At 43.8% G+C, this 24,335-nt stretch overlaps 1 protein-coding gene across 2 annotated transcripts in view; it reads right to left on the reverse strand.

Annotated features, from left to right (window-relative positions):
• HECTD4 (HECT domain E3 ubiquitin protein ligase 4) overlaps positions 1 to 23,803 on the reverse strand; it is a gene marked incomplete at its 5' end in the record, with an annotated part of 64,990 nt that extends 41,187 nt beyond the window's left edge. For both annotated transcript variants that reach the window (XM_083873599.1, XM_083873598.1), the window contains 15 exons: positions 510 to 615; positions 1,129 to 1,199; positions 2,954 to 3,099; positions 3,500 to 3,732; positions 4,068 to 4,208; positions 4,402 to 4,515; positions 4,611 to 4,772; positions 6,112 to 6,304; positions 7,100 to 7,270; positions 8,474 to 8,612; positions 9,293 to 9,401; positions 10,401 to 10,531; positions 10,885 to 10,974; positions 13,724 to 14,241; positions 23,633 to 23,803. In XM_083873599.1, coding sequence (XP_083729725.1) covers positions 510 to 615; positions 1,129 to 1,199; positions 2,954 to 3,099; positions 3,500 to 3,732; positions 4,068 to 4,208; positions 4,402 to 4,515; positions 4,611 to 4,772; positions 6,112 to 6,304; positions 7,100 to 7,270; positions 8,474 to 8,612; positions 9,293 to 9,401; positions 10,401 to 10,531; positions 10,885 to 10,974; positions 13,724 to 14,241; positions 23,633 to 23,803 — 2,495 coding nt within the window. The remainder of the gene's footprint in view (positions 1 to 509; positions 616 to 1,128; positions 1,200 to 2,953; positions 3,100 to 3,499; positions 3,733 to 4,067; positions 4,209 to 4,401; positions 4,516 to 4,610; positions 4,773 to 6,111; positions 6,305 to 7,099; positions 7,271 to 8,473; positions 8,613 to 9,292; positions 9,402 to 10,400; positions 10,532 to 10,884; positions 10,975 to 13,723; positions 14,242 to 23,632) is intronic.
• Between the last annotated feature and the right edge of the window lie 532 nt (positions 23,804 to 24,335).

Below are 24,335 nucleotides of genomic sequence, written 5' to 3' on the forward strand. Positions count from 1 at the left end.
CTCTGCAAACTGGATCCCAGATTATGGGAAACCTAAACAAGAATCAAACTTCAAATTCAGACACAAAAAAACCCAAGGCTGAAATGTTTAACAACAACAGATTTCTGGGGGTTTGCTGCACTGTGCTGATGTAAATCTGTGATTTCTTATGGCTCCTATAAAAGACTCCTCCCACCTTGAACAGGTTCTTGAGACTGGCAGTTTTACTGCTGGAAAGTCACCTATGATATGCAAAGAAATGCTATAAAATCATATTTATGAAATTATCTTTCAAATTTACCATGAACAGGGCAAGAAACAAGGAATTCCAAACCCAGTCTGGGTACAGAAACATCCAGTTTGCCCTAAAACATCAAATCTCTCCCTCACTGTAATGAAATCTTCCCTCACAGACACAAACATCATTCAGGTCACACTGCAGGAACACACAGAGCAATTCCAGCAAAAGTTCCTGCAAGTTCACCACAAGCAAATAACAGAAAAACACTCTATAAACTGAGGCTTTTTACCTATAATGATCATCATCTTCACTTCCAAATCTGTTGTTCTGCAGCTGCTCAGCTAAATTGGTCAGGATAACATCCCGGAGCTGTGAGAGGCCACTGTTTCTCTCTCCTAAAAGGGAAATAAAAAACTTTTGCAAAGAAGCAATTTACAGAATAGATTCTATTTCCCCAATACCTCATTTAACACAGACTCCAGCTCAGGAATGGCTGCATTCCCAGGGTGACCAGAGCTGCTGTCCCAGACCAGGAGCCCTTTCCCTGCCCATGGCACTGTTGGAAATTGCCAACATTGAGCACCAACACATTTCTGGGAAGTAACAAATCACTGAGCATCAGCTGCTTCCAAGGCCACATTCCCATTTCCTGGTGAACTCCAGGACATTATTCCCTGTTCACTGAGGTCTAACATCACCTCTGATTACTGGGTACTTGCAAATATTCCTTTTCTCCACCTGACCTACCCTAGGCCTAGAAAGTTGAAGCATTCCATAATTTCCTAGAAAAGCATAGATTTAAAGCAGAGTAGTGCCCAAATTGTTCTCCCTCTAAGCTTGAGAAGTACTTTGATTTTTTGTTCTTGGAAAAAATCCCACTCTGACCTGGTAATAAGAGACATTCTCACCTTCAGTTAAGACCAATTTCAATAAATTATTGATTTCTGCTTCTCCAGGATACAGGATATTTAAACCAGAGCTAAGGGAAAAAATAAAACCATGCATTACTTGATGGATTTAGAAGTGAACAAAACCATTTCAGTGGACAAGTGACAAATGGCACCACAGACTCAGCATCTGATGGAACATTTACAATGTCTGTGCAAAGGCTTAGAAGAGCATCCTCCAGATTTTAACATCAATATTAGTATATAAGCAGCTGTTTTTTTCCAGGAATCTCTTGTAATCAATTATATTTTATTGTTTAGGTCCCAAAGCTTCTCCAAGAGCTATTTGCTTCCCTCTGGAAAACTCCCCATTCATCACTTGCACACAGGGCAGCACAATCAGTTTGTTAAGAAACAGGAAAAATGATGATGGCTCACAGAAAACTCCAAAAACTCTGGTGCTGGGGTAAGAGCTGAGGCTTCTCTGTGCCAAGAACAGTGGGAAACACAAATATAATAACCAAGGCATCACTACTGGTACCATTTTGCACTTTTGGCTCTGTTTAGTTTAAGCTACACAGAAGATTCTGGAAGGAGCATTTCAGAAACACCCCAGCTCTGCAGAAACATTCCAGGTGGAGACTTTTTCCCCTCCAACTTGTGATGAACTCTGTCCTTTCTATGTGAATTCCCCCATCGAGATCACAATCACTTCAAAGGAGCACTTCATGCCTGTCTGAAGTGCTGAAATCATTATGCGACTTTGCCATTTCCTTTCCCTTTTCTTTTGCAGTAACAGAAAAGAAAACTGGGATGTTTTTCAGCCTCACACTGCGAGCAGAGATTACTGCAGCTCCCTTCCCTCTGGTTCATGCTGATCCACTCTGATAGAAACCTCAGGAAAAGTTATAACACATTGCCAGCTCTCTTTGAGGGCTCCACCAGCACCAGAATCCCCCAAGGAGAAAACAGGAGGAAGGAAACATCACCCGGTGCCCACCTTGAGCTGTTGAACAAAGCACTGGAATACACAGGTATTACAAGGTATCCGGAGACACTTTTCCCTATCAGAAAGCACAACCCTGAAAATGCCAGGTAACACTCCTGAGCCAAACTATTCTTCACTCAGAACTGCAGAGCCACAGAAATTTGGAACGTTGTGATTCACACCAAGAAAATGCAAGCTGATCTTCAAAAGATTTTGTTCTCAACCTCTGGAGCACTTCCCACTGGAAAGTGCAGGTTCTGTTTGTCCTTGGCACGCTGGAGCCAGCATTCCTTGGCCCTGAGGTTTCCATTATCTCCTTTTCAGGAGATACAAGCACACTTTTTTTTTTTTCCCCTGGGCCTTCAGTCTCAGAGCACTGCTCCAGTGTTATTAATCCCTCCAGTGTTATTAATCCTGCTTCTCCTGATGCTACTTTTGTTCAGTAGAACTCCAGTGTTACCACTTAAAACACACAGATAATAGTTGCCAACACCAGCTTTGCCTTTTCCTGAACACCACAGCAGCTAAATAAGGAACTCATTCAAGGAAACTTTGCCTGAATTTAGCAACTATTTTGTAATAAACATTTTAAAAAATCCTTAAGAAAGCAAGTAAAAAAATAAACAAATTAATAGAAAGTAATAACTACCTGTTATTTCATCAAGACCAACACATTGTATTTCTCTTCTTCCACTGACACAAACTGAAATAATTTTATCATATTATGTCTTAAAATTTGCCCCACTACATTTTCTCACATTAATGCCAAATTAAACTGAATACAGTGTGCATGTTCATCTGTCACTACATTTCAAAGAAACTAAAATCTATGTTGAACTTGATAAAACAAATATTCACCTAATAGCCAGACAAACTTCCTTCTGGATTTCAGAGCAGATCTGATCCCTTGGGGCCATCAGTAACTGCCACAGTAACAGCCCAGACCTTCTGACAATGTCTCTGTTCCTTTCGGTTTGGGGGCTGAAGAAAAATTTAAAAACCACCTAAGAAAAATTAAACACAACAATATTAATATTAAAAACAGAAACATTACTTACATTAATTTATTTTCTGCAGTCAGTTTCTCCAACTATTTGTGTAGGTCTAGAAATCTGAGAGTCAGAATCTGATTTTGAATCAAAAAATGGAAGGGGGAAATACAAAGAAGGAAGGAAATAAACCACTCTGTGTTTTGTTTTAATCTATAGAGATTAAATTTAAACTAGGGCTCCTAAATGAATATATAAAATTGCAAAGCCACTGCTAAATCAACCTCCATTACATGGATTCCAATGGAGAAAAAAAAATTAAATTCAATAAAAATGAAAGCAGTGGTTGCCTCTACTCCAAACCAAGTTTTTCATTTTTCCATGTGAATTCTGAAGTCCCTTTAAGGTTCTGTACCTGGAAGACAACGAGGATGCAGCGGATGATGCAGGTGTCTCCATTGACCATGGCCTTTTCCATAATGTCACAGATGCTGCTCAGGTGATGGGCTTCAATGGGATGCTGCTTGCCCAAAAAATTGCTGATGGGGAGGTTGTTGCTGGCTGCCAGGAGGTTGAGTTGGTGGATGCACATGGCACCAACATGGTGCAGTAACTGGTTAATGACCTCATTTGTGGTTGTTGCATCCCCTGCAAGGAGAAGAGTTCAAATGCTGTCTATAAACACAGACTGGATCGTCGGCCTTTACTTCTAAAATGCAATAAATCAACTTCAGGGCATAAAAGGATTACCCAAAACACCTTTTGGATGTGCTGAAGGCAGCAAGAATCTGGAATCTTCCCCACATCTAACTTCGTACTTTTCCCTCTCTGAAATCTAAGCTAAACCATGACCAATATTTACAACTCTTTTCAGGAATTAACTCAGCTTTTAACAGCAAGGCAATTTCTGTCTGATTATTCTCTGCCACTCCTCTGTTTCACTTCCCCTTTGTACGAAGTGCTGACTCCTGGGTTCCCCTCACCTTTGGGCTCTGCGATGACGTGACTCACTCCCAGCCTCTGGCACACACAGTGGAATGCCTGGTTCCCAGGATTGCACCACTGATCAATATAATCATTGGAGCACGTCCAGATCATGTTATTCATTGTATCATAACAGGCACCTGAGAGAAGGAAAATATTTCAGACATCAATTTATTAGAAAACCAGACTGACGCATCTTTATAGGCATCGTAAATCCAAACTATTTGCTTTAAAAAGGTTATAAAATTTCACCACGGACATGCAACCCCACCCCACTGCAAATTCAAACCCAGATGGATTATTTGGGATTTGAGGGACTGCTGTATTCCTTACCAAGCCCTGGCACCAGAGCCCCCCGTCCGAGCGAGCTGCCCGCGGCATCAATGAGATCTGCCCTGCTGGTGAACTGCCCGTCCGAGATGTTGAACACCAGGCTGGAGGCAAGAACTACACAGAAACACAGCTCCAATCAATTCCTGAGAAGTTTATTGCATTCCAGACAGCCAAGGACTCCCAATCTGCCACAAAAGGCTCTGACTTACTTTTTAAGGAGGACAAAGCGCTGGTGCCCCCGAAGAGCGAGCGCGTGGCCGAGCTGCCCGAGCCCCCCGGGGGTGGCACCAGCATCACCAGGTACGTCCCACACGTGTAGATTGGGGTCTTCCTCAGCATCTTCAGGGGCAGCCCACAGCTCGTGTTGGCAGCTGCAAGGTGCACCAGAGAAAGGTCACAAACTGCACTTGAGCAGAACAAGGCAGAGCTCTGCTCAGGGCTTCGAAGGAATCGATATTTAGAAGCTGTTAAGAAGTTTTGACAGAATTCCAGAATGGTTTCGGGTTGGAAGGGACCTTCAGGATCATCCCAGTCCAACCTCGTGGACAAAGACACCCTTTTCATGAGACCAGGTTGCTCAGAGCTCCATGAACCTGGCCTTGAGTATTTCCAGGCATGGGGCATCCCTGACTTCTCTCCAGCCTCACACATTCAACATCAATCCCCACAAGGTTATAAAGAGTTTCACTCTATGTTATTCAACTAAAGAAAAAAACTTCAAAATAAAATAAATAAAAAATCAGGTACAACCTAAGATATTAAGAATTGTGTGGTGATAATTAGATTGCAAGGACTTGGAGCCAAATAATCTCTTCACATAGAGATCACTTGAGATTCACTATGCATTTACTATTTTAAGTTCTCCTGCTCCTCATGAAACGTAGACAGCCCAAATGATCTCCCTCCTGCAACAGCTGATCAACACTTTTTGAGTGCTGACTCAAGAATTAGCCAAGAATAGCCACTTACTCTCCTTTTTCTGTACCACTTGAGTTGTTAAATGGCAAAACACAACCTTTAAAATAGCTCTCTGAGCTAACTCCTTGCCAAATTCCCTGGAAGAAGAGCCATTTCATGTATAATTTATTTTTATGGAAATACTTTCAATTGTTTCAAATTGAAGAAAGAAAACTCATGTACTTGTGAAGGATGAGAAATAATTCAAGATAAACTGAATAAAATCTTCAGACAAATCTAACAAAGCTCCAGATCATCCTGAAAGCCATCAGTGCAGTTTATGCAAGATTCCCTCATTAACTTGGGTTGTTTCCATAAAAGAATATCCAAACATTGTGCAGAAGACCTCGAAAAAGTGCAAAATCACCTAAGATTTGTAATAGTCCAGTGACTGGTGAAGCAATAATTCCATTTTCTAACCTGCAGGCCATTTTTACACACCAATTAGAAGCCCAGCTGAGCCGCCAGCAGAGAAATGCAACTATCAGATTCCCCAAACCAGTTCAATAATGGAATTGGAAAAAGGTGCTTCCCATTTTCCATCCCTAAGCTTTTCTCACAATCCTAATTCAGCAAAGGAACTGATAATTCCAACATTAAGCAAATATCGTTCAGATCTTCCAACTATGCACTTTGAGAAAAAAAAAGACAAAAATCACACACTGGGGTTTTTTTAAACCTGTCCTAAGAGGTCAGTAATAACCAGGATGGATGCTGTGTGTGTTAAGAAATGAAAAGTGAAGTGTTTCTGACCTGCCTGGTCCTCCTTGAGGGTGTTGGAGATGGTGGAGCCTGTGAGAGCAGCGAGGGTGGCCGAGGGGGAGGCGCGGTACCGGGACAGGCGGCTCAGCAGCATCTCATTGATGCTCTTGGCAGATTCCCCCTCTTTCCTCATCAGGATAATTCTTTCCTGCAGAGGATTTGCTATACAAATGCCATTTTCTACCTAGTAAAATGAGGGAGGGGAAAGAATACTTTAGATTTTGAAATCCATAGGCGAGAGATCACCCAAACTGTATCAGGTAGGAAAACAAAGTGAAACTTTGCTGACAGAAATTCTTGCAAAAACCAAGTTCTAAATGCAAGACAGAAGTAATTTTTCGTTTGCAGCATCATGGTTCAATAGAATAATTTAATAGAAGATATCTAATATCTTTGAGATATTTAATAGGATATCTTCTATTTACGCCTGTTCTTAAAGACAGAACTGCTCATCATAAACTTGAATTTATTTAGGAAATTCTGCTTAAAAATATATAATCCTCTTGTATTTTCTTAGTGGAGTTTCACTTGCAAATCATTTGGCTCTGAATCATTTTTCCAGGCAAAAAGTGTGAGCAATGATCTCTTCAGCCCATGATGTTCAGGGGATGTTTTACTGCAGAATGCATCTCTTAATGAAGATGTGATTTAGAGCGTTAGGGATTTTCCATGAGTTGTACTACTACAGCCTCCCAATTCTAGCTGCACCATCCCACTCCAACCTCCTCTGCTGAGCAGAAATACAGACATAAAAGATACATTTTATTCTACAAGAGAATTCATATTGCTAAATATAATAACCCTCTGGACATGGAATTGGGACAGTTCACCCCCTGTTCTGTTCAGTTATTTCATATAAATCCATCCAAATCACGCCTATAAATATCCAAACCTAATATGTCAATTAGAAAATCCTGATATTTAATTAAACTGGCTTATGCTACCAACATCAGGCATAGGAAACACACGATTTGCTTACTATAATTTCAAAAATATCCATAAAGACAGAGTGGCCTTTGGGGGTTTTTTCGTTGAGGCTTGCAGGAGACCAAATCCAGTAGAAAAAGGTGCCATCTGAAGAAAGATGCACGGTGGTCATAGTGCTGCCAACTGGGAAGTGATTTACTGGCATTGGGATTATCTGACATACCTATGAGACAGAAAGCATCTTAACAGGTCTGATTTTGCAGTTTGGCCTTACAAGTATGAACAGTATGAAAAATAAACAGAGATCAAATGCAGTTAGTGAAGAAGAGGCTTAATATTGGACTTAGTAGTAGCATTACATTGATTTATTACCAACAGCTATTCTGTGATATTTGCCAAATATCCAAACCAGCTCATAGATCTCAAATTCAACCTAGCTAAAAATAAAAGGATCATCTCCTCTCTAATGATGGAGAACAAAGGCACAGTACCACAAGGAAAATACACATCCTATTGAGTCACTTATTTTCTGCAACTTCTCTCAAACATTGCTTGAAATTTGAGAAGAAAAGGGGAATCTAAACATTCTCAGTGTCAGGAAACACACTGGACATAAATGTGTATATCCATCCTTAAAACCACCGCAGGAAAAACCCCAAGTAAACAAACTGCCCCAGTTTTACAAAGGGCAACCATTGTTTATCTACAAACCACAACCAGATCTGAAACAACACCTGAATTTTGGACAGGGGAAGAACAAAGAGCTGTTCAGGAAGAACACACTCTTGATTTAAATCAAAGTCCATTTTGCTGCTGTTTGATTGTTTTAAGATGTGACCACACTGGAATTGTGGAATATCCTGAATGGGGAGGGACCCACAGGGATCATTATTGAACTCTGGCCCTGCACAGACACCCCAACAATCCCACCCTGTGCATCCCTGGGAGCGCTGTCCCAATGCTCCTGGAGCTCTGGCAGCCTTGACCATTCCCTGGGGAGCCTGGGCAGTGCCCAGCACCCTCTGGGGGAAGAACCTTTCCCTGATATCCAACCTCACCCTGTCCTGACACAGCTCCAGCCCTTCCCTGGGTCCTGTCCCTGCTCACAGAGAGCAGAGATTAAAGCTGCTGTGGATTGGGATGAGGTCTCCCCTCAGTCTCCTCCAGGCTGAACAAGCTCTATCAGTACCCCATAATATAGAACAGTATAATTATGGATAAATACATACATTTATATATAAGACACAGTGAAACAGTAACATCTCTACTATAACTTAAACATTCACCACACAGTCGCTTCAAGGCGGGGTTAGAAAAATGCAGTTTCGCAAAACAAGAAACTTCAAGAATAAAACTAATTCAAGTTAAAATGTGTGTGATTCACTCAGCCTGTTTTGTTCCAGCCCCATAACCCTGTCCCCTTTACCTGCAGGGTATGTTGATCCACGAGCTGGAACAGGTAGTGAGGTTTGCTATCAAAGGACACGGGCCGATGGAGGAGTTTGCCGTTGCCAAAAGCCACCCAGCCCGCCTCCAGCTCCTCGTTCCGGCAGTACACAAACCCCCTGGAAAAAACCCACCAGGATGTTCAAACTCCTTCAACCCTGCCCTGTTTCTTTGAGGGTTTTTTTTTCAAATAACAACTCACAACCACAGCGCTGAACTTTGACTGAACTTACATTCAAGTCAGCAATTTCTGTTGTGAAAGGCTTTAAGCGTAAAAAGCCTCGTGGTTTTTGAGCAATGAAGAAGCAAGGAGGTACAGTGAGTCACAGCTGCACTAATTACTTAATGAATGACATAATTAGCAAACAAACACTCACAAACCCAGCTATAAATAAAATGTCACACAACTGGTCTGTAGTATATCCCTCTCAGCAAAGAATCAAGCAACTTACTAGGCATTAAAAAAATGAATCTAAAATTTTTCTGCTGTGGAGATTGAACTAATGGCTTCCACAAGTTCCTTCCAACCTCAACCTCTTCTTTAATTTTAGACAAAACACACTCAAGAAGAATTTCAGATGAGGAACCCAACACATTAAGATAGCATTTAACAAAAATTCACAATATCCTGGAACCACAGACTGGTGTGGGTTGGGAGGGACATCTTGGAGATCATCTCCTTCCAAGCTCCATATCCTCCAGTCTTGCTACGCCCAACATCTAGGAGAGGTTTCCCAAAACAGGAAACTTTTGGGTTTCAGCAGCTCTGCAGATCAGGCAGCACTCAAGTGTCCCTTACCTGAGAGTTCCGTGCAGTCCTGATCCCAGTTTGCTGATTCCCCTGCCCACGGAATTGGTCGTGTACAGGTAGAGCCCGTCGGCTGCAAGGCACCGGCCCAGGTCTGCATCTGGAGCAGCAGCAAGGACAGCAGAGAGCATTTCTGTAACATTCCAGCTGGGGATTCTCCCTGGGGGTTACCCCCCATGGAAACCAGCAGGTTTCCATTGCCCAGATGGTCTCACACAGTGTGAGAGGGAAAAAGAACCTAATATTGAGCCTTGATCTCATTTCTGCCAAACTCTGTCATTCCCCTAAAGCTGCTCAGATCCTTCCACCTCTTAACACTTCAAATAAGACAAAATGTATTTGAAACACAGGGCAGTAATTATTAATAATCAAGATGGGACACGAGTCCAGTCAATCTACTGAAGTTCACAGGATCTGGACACTCAGCTCGGGAAGGAAAAGTCCACCCACTCTCTTGTCTAAACATCTAAAAAGAGATGTCTCCAATAAATCTGCAGGTAGCCTAAAATAACAACTCAGATTTTTAAATTCCTACGGATTGCATTAAATGTCAGCAAAGCTTGAACTACTATTTCTAAAATCATGTGAACTCTTTGCTTATTATTTATTACAAAAATAGTAAGCAAACAAAGCAGTAAAAACTAAGAATGAATTCAGGAAAAGAAATACAAAAGAAAGCATTAAAAAAAGAACTTCAAAATCAACTGGGTAGAAACAAAAGCAGAGTAGGGAAGAGGGGAAAAAAACCAAACAATGAACTTGTACTTCTAAAAATAAACTTGCTGTGCTACTGACAGTTGGCTATTGAACACAGGGATAGTGCACAGGGCAGTGATTATATTCTAACGAGGGGATAATATCCAAACTCTGTCTGACCCCTCTGAAAAATTCCCACCGGAGTCAGGAAGGGTCACTGGATCAACTGCTTTGGACTGTTTCCCACAGCCTGACAGTTTAAACCAGCAGCTGTTCTTCAGCAACAAAAAGTAATATTTTTTGAGCCCCAACTCTGAAGTTTTACATTGATCTTTAAACAATTATCAGCACTTAAAGCACCCTGTTCTCCTCTGCTGATAGTGACAGGGATGAAGTAATTCACCTTTATTCTCACTGCTGGCACCAGTGTTGGCATCAGGGGCAGGTAACATGTCCTCAAAGCCCCAGGACACGATGTGCTTCCCTCCAAGCAGGCAAGAGGGGGATCCAGGGCCTCCCTCCAAAAGCAACAACCTTTAAGCAGAAAATAAAATAAAATTTCATAAAGAACGGCGGTAGGAAAAATCAGCTAAATTAAAAGTTAAGACAAAGATGTATTTAAAGTAATTATTCTGTCAGAGTTCATAAGCCACTTAAAGGAATCATCAATATTTAATGAAAAAATAAAGACAAAACACCCAAAACCAATCAATGCTTTTAGATTTGATTTTCTAATGTCTTCTGCACATGCCTAAATCTCAATCTCCCCTAAAGCCCTCAATAACTCTGAAGCCTTTTAATCATTTTTAAAGACATTCCTCCCTACACACACTTGATACATTTTCAGATCTGCTGTAAAAATTTGTAAGGAGGAAAGTTTTACCAACCTGTAGAGAACATCAGCCACAGGCAGGGACCCCAGCTCAGTCTGTTTCTGTAATAGATGCACTGTATGAACAAAGGTTTTCAGCGACCCTCTAAAAGGACAAGAGAAACATGAATTAAAGATGTCTATTGAAGCCAGACTGAACACACACAACAGCAGCCATGGAGAACACCCAGAGCCACAATATGGCATCAGCTTCTTTTCTAACTGGCATCTCTTTCCTGGAGGATGTTCATTCTTTGGGGAGGAAGGGGAAGGAGGAAGAGAAGGGGACAGACAGGCAGAATGCTGAGGAACCTCTGGCCTAAATTCCACCACCTTTTTGTGAAGAGGCTGAAGGCCCAGTAGGGAGGGAGAGCAGCAGCCACAGGCTGGGTCATCAACAGCAGGTTCATAAAGGCACTATGATAAAACACCTCCTGAGGCAGCTCTTTCAGGATTTCTTGTAGCCGATTAATCACATTTAAATCTCCAGTGCAGCCCATGTGAGCAAAGGCTGCTGCACTCCCAACTGGAGATGCCTTTCCTGCCTCCAATAGGAAAGACCAGACTCATCCATTTCTTATCAAGATTCTGATGACTTTTCACAGAATCATGGAATATCCCAAACTGGAAGGGACCACAGGGATCATCATCCAGCTCCTGGCCCTGCACAGACACCCCAACAATCCCAGCCTGTCCCTGAGAGCATTATCTAGACACTCCTGGAGCTGTGGCAGCCTTGGGGCTGTGCCCATTCCCTGGGGAGCCTGGGCAGTGCCCAACACCCTCTAGGGGAAGAATCTTCCCTAAAATCCAACCTAAACCCCTGTGACACAGCTCCAGCCCTTCCCTGGGTCCTGTCCCTGCTCCCAGAGATCAGGGCAGCCCCTGCACTGCCCCTCCTGAGGAAGTTGTGCACTGGCATCACTCCCATCACAACCCCAAATTTGGAAGATCCAGATGTCCTTAAAAATTTGTATTTTACAATTTCTCTTTTAAAGGTCAGGACCATTTTCAGGAAGATGTGGTAGCTTTATATCCAGGTATTACAGCCCACCCAGGTAAGAGAATTTGGCTGTCTTGGGTCAGTTATGAGCTGCTTTCTTCACAAACAGGAGTGATCAGCTGCAGAGATCCTTGCCCTGCACTCTGCTGAATCCAACCCTTTGCTGTCACATGTGGTCAGCCAGCTCCCAAACTTTCCTCCTCCACACCCCAATCTCTGTTTTCCCCAGTGACATCTTCAGCTCTTTGCTTTCACTGATAAACCTCAGCCTGGAGAAAATTGACACCAAACACATTAAAGCACCTCGATTAATTATTTAAAGCAATATTTACCCTGTTGTTTTATTTTTAGCAATAAGAAGCACCCAAGATTGCAACTAGGAATGTCAATAATAGTCTCATTTTCAAGGTTTTTTCTTCAACACATGACTTAGATATTTAAAGGCAAAGTGTGAAGCTTTCAGAGGTGAACAAAGCACAGTGGGATATTTCAACTCTCTAACCAATGAAAGGCAGACTTGCAAAGAAAATAAAAGATCAACCTGAAGTTCAAAAGCTCTACTTGAAATTTAGCTCAGCTGCAACAGAACATCCCATATTTCCTGCAAATTGACATCTGGGAAAAAAAAAAAAGAAATGAGATTGTGTTTATCAAATCCAATTTTTCTGAGCTATGTTCAAGTACATTGCCTTTCAGATAAGGCAGTTGTCATGACAGAATAATTTGCCACATACCATAAATTTCTCATTGACTTCATTAAAACAAGTGCACTAGAAATTAAGTAGGTTTCATTTGAATAAACCTTTTCCTAAAGCAAATCATGCTATATCCTGGGAACTGCAACATCTTTGAGTTAAACCTCACAGACAAGGCTGTGACCTGGAGAAACATTCAAGCCAACATTTCCAAAAGGCTCCTTGTGACTTTAAAGCCACATTCATGGGGCTTTTGCAGAGGTTTTGTATTTCCTCTCCCCAAGCCCCATCCTCTAAAAAAAGTAGGTTTTGATTAAAAATAATTATGACAAATTTATCCTCAACCACCTGATGCCAAACCCATGCAGGACAAGCGGTATTTTAATCTACAAAATGGTTGAACTCTTCACTAGCAACAAAATGAAAAAATACCTCCAGACATTTGAGAGATAGGACTCATATCAAATCTGAAAGGAATTGCCCTGAAACTTGGCAGTTCCACCTTCTCCAGCCAAAGAAAGGTGCAGAAAAGGGCAGGACAAAGGGAAAATGAGACAACTTTTCTCCCTGATAAACACATTTGGAACTATTCCTAGAGCAATAGAAGCAGCAACATGCACAGAGGCATTGCTAACCCAGATCCTTCTGCTTTTGCATATGCTAAACACACGCAAAAAAGAAATGTTTAGCAGTTTCACCCTTTCCAACCCAATATTTAAATATCAGAAAGAGAAAGGCTGGTGGCAAGCTAAAAATAAGTATCACCAGTGCAGTCACCTCATTTTTGGAAATGGAAAGAGAGAATGAACACCAACCACAGCAATGCCCAGGGGTGCTGGAGTCACCATCTTGGAAGAGTTCAAAAACCATGGATGTGGAATTTGGGATTATGGTTAATGGTGAATCACGGCTGGACTTTGCCAAAGTTCCTTAACTCTCTTTATTTTGCCAGTCAAGTTTTGTGTACTTGTGACCCTTTGAGAACAAAACCTAAACCTCAGGAACCTCAGTTTAACCCTTGAATTCGCCTAAACCTCATGAACCTCAGCCTAACCCTTGAATTTAACCATTCCAGGGTGTCACCTCAGTTTAACCCTTGAATTTAAGCATTCCAGGGTGTCACATCCAAGGTGACTCTCTTATTTCAGCTCCCTCACCTCGCGCAAGCCAAGGCAACCAGGGCAGCAGCAGCATTTTCCTTCTGCTTGTAGGGGATGTGCTGGCCGGAGGGCGCCGTGTCCTCGAGCCAGGAGCAGAGCAGGGACTCGATCCCGTTGAGGCAGTCGGCCGGCTCCTTGGTCAGGCTCAGGGGCTGGCAGTCCCGCAGGCAATTCAGCAGCACCTCGGCCGTGATGTTACACAGCGAAGGGTCCGTCCTGCTCTGCGACTGGATCAGCGGGAACACCAGCAGCAGCCCCATGCGGGAGGTGAAGGGAGCCTGCTCCGGCTGCTGTAACAAACCCTGGCGTTTGAGGAGAGCCAAGGCTTCCTCGTCCCCGGAGCTCTCGCGGTCGTGCTGCTCCTCCAGGGCCAGCTGGCGCTGGGCGTTCCAGAGCCCGCGCAGGGCGTTCAGCCGGTACTCCAGCAGCCGCGCGTACGCGTTGCTCTGGTTGCCGCACACCGAGCGCAGCCGCTCCGCCAGCTCCGTCGGGTTCTTGGTCTCGAAGGTCAGGATCTGGGGAAAAGGAAAATGGAAAAGTGGGTGTTTATAGAGGTTGGTAAAGGGGGGAAAAGAAAAAAATCCCCTGGTTGCCGCACACCGAGCGCAGCCGCTCCGCCAGCTCTGTCGGGTTCTTGGTCTCGAAGGTCAGGATCTGGAGGAAAGGAAAGGGAAAAGTGGGTGTTTATAGAGGTTGGTAAAGGGGGGAAAAGAAAAAAAAGAAAAAAATCCCCTGGTTGTCGCACACCGAGTGCAGCTGCTCCGCCAGCTCTGTCGGGTTCTTGGTCTCGAAGGTCAGGATCTGGGGAAAAGGAAAGGGAAAAGTGGGTGTTTGTAGAGGTTGGTAAAGGGGGAATAGGGAAAAGAAGTTCCATATGGCTTCAGTGTGGTTTTTAGATCAGCTGCTCTCTACGGCAGATGGAGGGATATTATTTTTAATTTCTGGGGATGGATAAAGCTACACCTGGGGCTGAAGAGAAGGTGAGTGGTGTTATGCCCATCTCAGGGTAAGGAGTGATGGCCATAAAATAAAACACACAGAATCCTATGAACCTCTATCCGTGGAGCATGGCAAAGGACTGGGACACACCCTCCCTTTCAGGCCATGCCCCTGTGTCACCTGCTCCAGGTGACCCTGCCTTGGCAAAGGTTTGGACTATGGGATCTCCAGAGATCCCTTCCCACCCCACTGCTGTGGGATTCCGTGAGCCTGTTATTGCTGAGTCAGTATCCTCACCAAACTCAGGCTTAGGGGCTGCTGACAGGGATTTTTAAGCTTTCAATAAACAACAACAATAACACAGATTGTAAAGAAAAATACGCACACAAAAGAGTAGCTTGGAAAATAAACACTCCCCTCCCCTAGAGCTTTTTTCTGTAATCGAGGCAATTTTGCTAAAAACTTCAAAAGAACTGAGGGTTTGGAGGGTCCCAGGGGTTTAGAGCCCTTCTATGAAAACTAATAGGTCACTAATATTGTGTAATCAGAACATGCTTGTTCTAGTTTTGGAGTTCTTCAAATAAATAAACAAACAAAGCAACCAACCAGTTCTCTCCAATTCACCAACAGTTCTGTTACACTCCCTCTCTCCTCTGCTTTTTTTCCCCCTCTTAAATTTTATCATCTTGCAGTTGGCTACACCTTTCTCAAAATACTTCAAGTTGCTGCTGTAGTTAAAAACCCTAAAAGTCTCCTCCTCATCATTTCAGACAGAAGAAAGAGGCTTTTTTGGCACTTCTAAATAAAACTGGAGACCAAGCTGGAACAACAGAAAACAAGTGAAGCATGACACAAAAATGTATTTATGGTTTAGTAGCCAGCCTGAGACTGGAAAACTCAGAGTTTTAACTAATTTACAGGTAACTTTTCTCCTTCCAGCAAACAACAACACTGAAGATCAGCAAAGTCACTTAAGCTGTGGCAAGCTCAAGGAAAGCCATGAGCCAAGCATTTTCTGATACTCTGGATCCAGTATCCAAAGGGATTTGGTGTCCAAAGGGCTTCTGGCCACTTTCCAAACTGCCTCATCTCATCCACCCTCAAACACAACCTCTGGCCCATCTTTATGCTGTAAAACTGTCCTTCTCTCATTTAATAAATAAATATAAACGTGGGAAGGGGAACGTGAGAGGCAAAGCTGCCGTGGGGAATGGCATTCCAGGGTTGTTTGTTTTGTGGGGTTTTTTAACTGCAGGCAGCAGTCACAGAGATCATGAAATAAATGTTTCTGGCTAATTGCAGACTCCTGAACAGCTTGTTAAAATGCTGCAGGACAAATCACATCTGCCAGTGCCACACAGCCCCTGACTAAAGGCAAATAGTTTTGCAGTAGGACATTCACCACCAGAGCCAGGAAAAGTTCACTTGAAAGGAATTCACATTGTAATTACACTTGAATGGATGTTGCATTGAGCTCCTTATACCTAATAAACCTCCTTTAATTAATTTCTCCAAGAGATTATGAATATTAATTCCTAAACCACGTATTACACATTTAAAATAACCACCTCCTGTTAAGTTGTGTGTTCTGCTGTCTCAAAAATAAGTTTGTTTCCTATTCTAGATGGAATCACTTTCTACAACAGTTGGCTTTTGATTTTTCTTGAACTAAACTGGATGGATTTTCCACCAAGTGACAACAAGCTGCAGAAATGGAGGAAAAAGAGAATTAATGTTTGAATTTTGAGAGTAAAATGCTGAAGAAAACAGGTCTGTGGTCTTTGTCAATAACAAAGATACCACCACAAAAGACAAGCTGTGATGTACTTGGTGTTGCATGTCTTGCTCCTCAAATCCCACAGTTTAACAGGAAAATTAATTTTTTTTTGGTCTTTGATATGGCTCTACAGCTCTGAGTCTGTCTTGTAGCAATCAGGACGAGTCAGTGTCAAATATGTGCTGTTTTGCTGATGAAAAGCTTTTTCCTGCTGAAGTTTTAGTTTTCTCCCTGATCTCACAGTTGCCAATTTGCTTTAAAAGCATGCATGGTCTGTCTGGGATTGGTGAGAGTGTTTCGCTTCAGCCTTTCAGAAGGGAAATGAGCACTAATTTGGGTAAATAATACAGGAAGTACATCAGCTTCAACGGATTTACAAGATCATTCCAAAATGGGACTTACAGACTTTTGATAATACAGTTTACATCATCTGATTTTCATACATGGCTTATGGAACCAGTGGAAAAAAAACCCCTTAATTATTCAACATGATCTGAGGGGCTAAACAGGCATTTGCACTTCCAGAAAACAAGAGGATATTAGAAGAGAGGTGTGAGGTCATCTGCTACACAGGACACTCCAGCAAATTAAATTAAAGGCTGATTTCCTCAAAAGCTTTTTTACTAGAGGTCAGTACTGAGAGCTACCTCCAAAAAGGAGCTCTAAGACCAAATGTTCCCAGTGAGGTTGGGACAAACACCCCGGGAGCTTCCAGGGCTCAGACAAACCCAGCCCTTCCCACCCCAACAGTGACAGAGCTTCACTTGGTCCCTGCCAGATCCATCAGTGCTTCCCTCTGGATGCATTCAAGGCTCCACACAGGAATCCCAGCCTTTGCCAGGGTTCTCATATCTCCAGGCAAAGCTTGTCATCTTCCAACTATCTGAAGTCAAAACAAGTTAAAATAAAACGCAAGAAAAGTCCCAACACGTTCTTTCACAAATTCTGATACAAACACTACTACCAGTGTTTATAAAAGGTAAAATTCTCTCCCCTGTTGCCTCTGGGCTGCCTCTCTGATTCGGGACTGATTTCCAGCAGCCTTTTGGGGTGATATTTCCCTGTGCAACACCTGAGCAGGTGTCGGGGCCACAAACCAAACCCAGCCCCACACAAACCTCACCTGAACCAGTCCCTGATCCATCACTTCCCAACTCCAAACATTCCTGACCAACAAGGCTTGAAGAGAGTCTAAGAGGATGCAACAAACACATCACTTTGCCATAGAATGAGTTACCCAAGTGGCTACTACTTACATTTAACTAAAAACCGTGTTATTAAATAGTTTAATTGTCACTATTTTAATTTTACAGTATCTTATCCTTACACATTATTTCCTTGTTTGATCTTTTAAATCAATTTTAGTCAATATTTTAATTAGAACATGGTAGAGCCAAAGTTCAATCACTCTAATTGGTCTTTGACATCTTCTTTAACATCAAGGAGCACAAAAAGTATCTGATTTTAGATGAACTATGAGGAGGTGTCATCTTTCTCACTGTATACAATATTTGTCTTTTTGCATCCTACTACATGACCTTGCCCAGGTAATTCTCCCCATTAAACAGAATTTTTGCCAAATCTGCTCCAGAAAGGAGTGGCTGACATTCCCTATTTTCAGGGCAACATGTTTCTCTGCTGATAGTAAACACCAGACCGAGTGCAATTAACACACACTAATATACGTGAAGAGCTTTAGCCTGAGGTTTTATGACCCTATTAAGTAAATGTAAATGTGAGCTGTCACTAAAAGGCAGCTTTTTCCTCTGGCTACAATTCCTGCCCCTTGTCCTCTCCCTGTGTATTTTAATTCTGTTACACAGGGAACTGAGGAGTAGTGAAGGTGTGCACAAAGAAGGGTTTTTATTCTCAAGTTTGGATATTGGAAAAGGAAGACTCTAAATCTCCCCAGTAACCTTTAATTCTTTCTCTCCAGAGTTCAATTGGCTGAAATTCACACGTGAAGATGAAGATGGTGAAACACTTATCGGGATCAATTACATTCCTAATATCCCCCTGAGAATTAAACACGGATTATTCCCATCTCACAGGAGGTACAAACCAGACAGAAAAACAGAAACCACCTCAGAATTGTAAAATATCATTAAAAGCAGCATGAAAAAAATTAATTCTATTACTTTGACCATCCCATTACAAGTATAAGGTCATTTTTCTTGTACAGAGTTAATAGAGAGGCAGCACCACTTGTTTATTTGGCTCTTTTGTCTCCAGAAACACCAATAAAACAATGTAAAAAGACTGAATTACAAAAAGTATGGATTATTCTGTAAGGGAAAGAGCACAAGTGACAGTTTTAAAGGTACCCTGAAGATTGAAATACACATCCCAATTGAATCTGCTCCATAAACAACCCTGTGTCCCTGCTCTTTGTCTCCCACCGGGAACAGCATTCCTGCTCTTGGCATTTTCTAGGACATCCAGCACAAAACTTCCTTGGTGCAAAACCCACCTGAATTTTTCTAAAACATTTTCTAACCCCTTTCTGAGACCTTTTCCTTGTTACACCGTGTGCCAAATATATAAATATATGCAAACATTTTCTCCCTGATGTTTTAGCAGCTGCTGCACTTTACACCACGCTCCAGTGTTGCAGTTAAAAACTACAAGTCTCAAGGTTGTTCCAATTTTTTCTGCTCCAGGAAATTTTAACCTTATCCTCTTGTTCAAAGCCTCTGCCGAGTCCTGTGTGGAGCAGTGCAGGTTTTTAACTACTCAGCTAAAAGCAGAAACTCTTTTCTTTTGTGAAAGCACTGGAAATCTCATTGCTCAGAAATAAGCACTAAGACATTGCTATCTTTTACAATTTTATCCCAAATCATTTTTGTAACCATACAAATTTATGAAATAACTTTCATATCTGAGATGAATTACAGAGAACAAGCAAGCTGTAAATAAATAAAATACTATAAAGTGTTGTTTATTTGTCCATTAAAGTATTTCTGTGGCTCTTACTCCTAGGTGAAAATGGCTGCAAAAGGTAAAGAAAAATCTTCGCAATTTAAACATCTGAGAGTGCAGATCACTGAATTAATCAGCTGCAATTGGTAACACGATCTATATTTGGGCAACAGATTTGCAAAATCATCCTTGAGAAGTTTCCTAATGTTTCTCTCTACAAGGTTACCTAAAATACGATTCCAAAAAATCAAAACTCAGAGGCACAGTGGTCTGTATTAGAGAAGTTTAATAAATCCCAAGTCCTGGCAGAGGAATCCTGGAGCACTGGAAGGGGATGCACAGACAGGATTGAGGGTGTTCCAAGCCTTGCCTGGATCAGCAGTTTGCAAGCCAGAGGTCACAACCCCAGGAAGGGTCACCCACTTAGGAAGGAGTCAATTGTTGGTGGTGGCAGTGGGGACTTTCAGTACGACAGAGGTTACGCTTGTAGATGGCAGGAAGGTCACGAGCAGAAAGGTTTGGGAAGCAGTGACCCAGATAATTGCAGGGAAGTGCTCTCTCCTCCAGCAATCAGGGAAAAGTGACAAAATGTTTTCTCTGGGCCGGGAGGAAAATGGGTGAAAACTTCCAAGTTTAGCAGAAATCTCCCAGTCTAAATCATTTTATGGCAAACACAAGTCAGTCACAGGACTGGCACATGCTGAGAAAAGAGCACTGGAGTTCAGCTCCTCAACCTCTCTGTGGAGGGCCAGCCCAGGCCACACTGGGAGGGGAAAGGAAAGGCCACCACTTTTTACTTATTTGTTTCATTTTGATTATTTGTTTACCTTCCACTTGATAAAAGATAACCATTTTCAGTGCAGAGGTACACCTGCCCAGTGGCACCTCTCTGTCCCATGGGACAGGGTTTAACAAGAGTCCAAACATCAGATGAGGCCAGACACGATCCCAACAGCCCCTGAGGGAGGAGCTGCACTCCCAGCTCCAGGGTGCAATCACAGGAAGGTTCCCTGCCCTTGGCAGGAGGGATCCTGGATGATCTTTAAGGTCCCTTCCACCCCAAACCACTCTGGGATCCTGTGGTGACTCTGCAGATCAAATCTCCCTGGCTGAAGGGACCTCCCCTCCTTCAGACAAACCCTGAGCAGCATTCCAGGTTCCAGGGAAGATGTTTGGCTGGGAAGGTTCTGGAAGTGCTGCAGGTCCCTTTGGGGCACAGAAAGGAACTTCCTGCACTCGATGTCCCTCCTGGGTGGGCACAACCAACGTGTCACAGCAACACCTCCAGCTCTGTCACTGAGGGCTGTCCCCAAGAAGAAGACTTTGCTCTGTCCAAGATTTCTCTGTGTGAAAGGTTTTTAAATAAAGGTCCAAAGGCTTCTGTAATCACTGACTAATCCAGATCTCTCCTGACCAGAGGATTTTAGAGGGAAACCCGCACCAGGAACAGCTGGTTCATGCATATCATTACAAAATTCTATCAAATTAAAAAAAAAACCCAAAACCACCACCTTATGTTTTGTAAATATGCTGAAGCAATCTAAGAAGTTGCCACACATCATCACAGAAAAAATAAAAACAGAGCAAAAACCTCCACACCCTTTAAAATTCAACATACTACTAGAGTAAGTTGAAAGGGAAGATTAAGACTCTTGTAACACACCATTAAAATATAGATGTATAAATACAAGTGTATACAAATATACAAAAGAACGAAATCAAAGCTCCATGGGAGTCAAAAATAACAAAATAATAACTTTTCATAAGCCTTTCTTGGCATAACACCAGCACTGTAACATTTTTCCCTCTCCTTTTTCTTTTTATAAATAGACAGAACCTTTGAACAGAAGGACAAAGGAAACACATCCAAACACACTGACATTAGTCACCAATATGCTCTTTAAAGGGATATTTAAGCAAAACAGACCAGAATGATACTTCTCCACCCAAAAAAATATCCATTAAAGTATTAAACATTATACATTTTTAATTAAGCACTTCAGCTCAGAAATTCAGCCGGGCTTCTGACCACCACTGATGAGGCACAAGAAGTGAATTAAAGAAGTTTCCTAATCAAAGCAGCAGCTGCAGCATCTCCTACCCTTGGCCAATAGCACGTCCCAAGAGATTTCTGTTTGGACCATTTTCAAAGATATTTATTACACTGCAAGTAGGAGTAGAAAGAGTGTAAATGAGCTCTTGTGTAGCAGTCGATTGCATGGCCACGCTTCAATCAGATGTGTGCACCTATTTCCACAAAATGGCTCCTCAAAGCCATTCCACATCACCAGAGTGCCCCTGATTTCAATAAAAACAGCATGAAAAATAAGGCAGAGGAAAGTTACAAGCTAAATATTTTACATTTGCACCATGCAAAAGTTCATTTTTTTAAAACCCTTCCCCCTCAATACCAAACTCTAAACCAATTTACAGATATCTGAAAATTAAATGGATGGCCTGTGATCATCAATTCCATCAGTGGATGGAAAAAAAAGGCTTTAATAAGCTGTGACTTAAGAATAAAGGTCAAAACAAGTCAAAATCAGTACTTAGCAAAAATAAGCACCACAGCAAAAAGTGGTATTTAATTATTTATTTAAAAGTTTTGCGCTGCAAAGATGAACAACAGGAAAAGAATCCCTGGAGCAGGAAAAACGAAGTGAATCAGTGGCACTGGATTGCTGCAACACCCAATTATGATAAATGTCATGAAGCACAAGACACACAGTAGCACCAATTCCATTCCTATCTCTCCCAAACAACTGGAGTTTTAGAACATTCCTAACACTCACAAAAAAATTTCTTCAGAGCTGAAGTGCTTGTCAAGTGAAGCTGTGTGTCAAGTTTCAGGCTAGAACACACTTCTGGCCTGGCTGGCAAGATCTTAAAATAAGATCTTACTTGTTTTTTAAAGGATATCCTCCTTTCTTATGATACAACATAAAAAATGCTGCGGGAGCACCTTATTTTTCCAGCACAGCTTTTAAACTCAATGCTGCTTCTAGAACCAAAATATTTTCTTGCATCCAAGCTGCAAGAACGCCAGAGCAACTCTGATCACTGGGGAGAATCACTGCATGTTTATACACACAGAGGTGAGCCAGCCACCTTCAAAATCTCCTTTTTCCTGTCCATGTGATGTTTGCCAACATCCATTTCATGGGAGCAAGCTGATTTTCCCATGCCATTCCCCGGTGTCCCAGCACAGGGGACAGAAAACGCCCGTTCAGCAGAAAATATCTCCCCTCAGATAAGGCCGGGGGAAGTTTCCCCAGAGCCCATAAAGATTTCACGTCACCCGATGAACAATGATGTTGTCAGGACTCTGCTCGCGGATTCCTCTCAGCGACAGCCCAGACAGCAGTTAAAGCCTCACTAAAAAGAGGTTTTTTCGGCCTAAAACGCCTGGGAGCAAACAGAGCCCGGAGATAAAGCTGGGGCTGGACCGTCCCCTGTCCGCTCAGCTCCGGTGACAAAGCCCCTGTGTCATTGCCGGGGAGGAGGGTGGGGTGAAAGAGGAGAAGGGAGGCACACAGGGGGGAAGAAAAGAAGAGGAAAAAAAAAAAAAAAAAGCGGTCTACAAAATAGATGCAACCCATAATCCGTGACATTCAGTCCTTCAGCCGCTCCTCCTAAGATAAAACAGCTGCACCGCCCGCCTGCAGCCAACACCACGGGCAGCTCTGGGAAAGGTAAAAAGCTGGGATGAAAATCTGGGCTGCTTAATAATGATCTCTGTCAACAGCTGAATAAAACACCCGGGCACCCCCGAGCACGTCGTTGTAAGGCTGATGAATTGCAAACCGTCTAAAAGTAACAGCAAGAAGACACAAAACCTTCAATAAAAATAAACGGGCCAAAGGCCACGCTGAAATCCTTGAGCGCGGCTCTGATTTCCAAACCTTATGGAGCCAAAACAAGGAGGACGCACCAACACTTCACCCTCCATTTACATCAGCACCTCAACCATCCTCCTGCCCGGCTCCACTTTCATTATTATCCGAAATAAATTAGACTGACTCAAGACAAGCAGAACGCCTCGACACCGGCTGGCTCCGGACTCCAAATCCCTCAAACCGGCATCCGCATCCAGCATCCTCCATCCCGGCCCCCCATCCTCCCCTAGTCATCCTCCCTGCACCCCCATCTCCCATCCCCCGTCCTCCTCGCCTCAGGCCTCCGCTGCCACCGTGCCCCTCTCCCGAGGGCATCCTCCTCCTCGCCCCCTGGCCCTGCCCCGTCCCTCCCCTCGGCCCGGGGGGCCGCCTCACCTCCAGCTCGGTGTCGCCGGGCTCGGCCACCCCAATGATCTCGCTGGGCAGCTCGGCCAGGTCGGTGACCCGGATCAGCCCGTCGTGCAGGAAGATGGTCTCCTCTTTCACCGACAGCCACTGCGCCGAGTCGGTGGCCGCGGCCGCTGAAGCGGCCGCCGGGGACCCCATGGCGCGGAGGGCGGGGGGGCTCCGCAGGGCTGAGGCGAGGCGGGTCCCGCTACCCGCCCATGGCGGGGGCAGGGCGGGGGCAGGCGCGTCCCCAGCGGCCTGAGCGCCGGACAGCCGGGGCGCGGCGGGCAGCAGGGAGGAGCGGCGCGTTGCCACCGCGGCGGCGGCGCTCCGGGGAGCTCCGGGAGCCGCCGTGCCCGCCCGCAGCCCCGCGTCCCGCGCCCGCCTCACACACACCGCTGACAGCGCGACGCCATGTTGGGGGCTGAGGCGAGCCCGGCATGCACCGCGCGGGGAACAATACACCCGGCCCCCTCCCTGCCCGCGGGGCTCCGCCCCCAGCGCCGGGACACGCCCCCAGAGCCCGGAGCTCCGCCCACCCCGGGCCGCTCCCGCCGCTCCGCCCGCACCGGGCACAGCCCTCACCCCCCCCGTGTGTGCTTCTCGTGTGCTTCACCCGCACCGGGCACAGCCCTCACCCGCCCTGTGTGTGCTTCACCCGCACCGGGCACAGCGGATCGCCCGCGCCGCG

The sequence above is a fragment of the Zosterops lateralis genome, assembly GCF_965231275.1.
Source record: "Zosterops lateralis genome assembly, chromosome: 17".
NCBI classification, from domain to species: Eukaryota; Metazoa; Chordata; class Aves; order Passeriformes; family Zosteropidae; genus Zosterops; species Zosterops lateralis.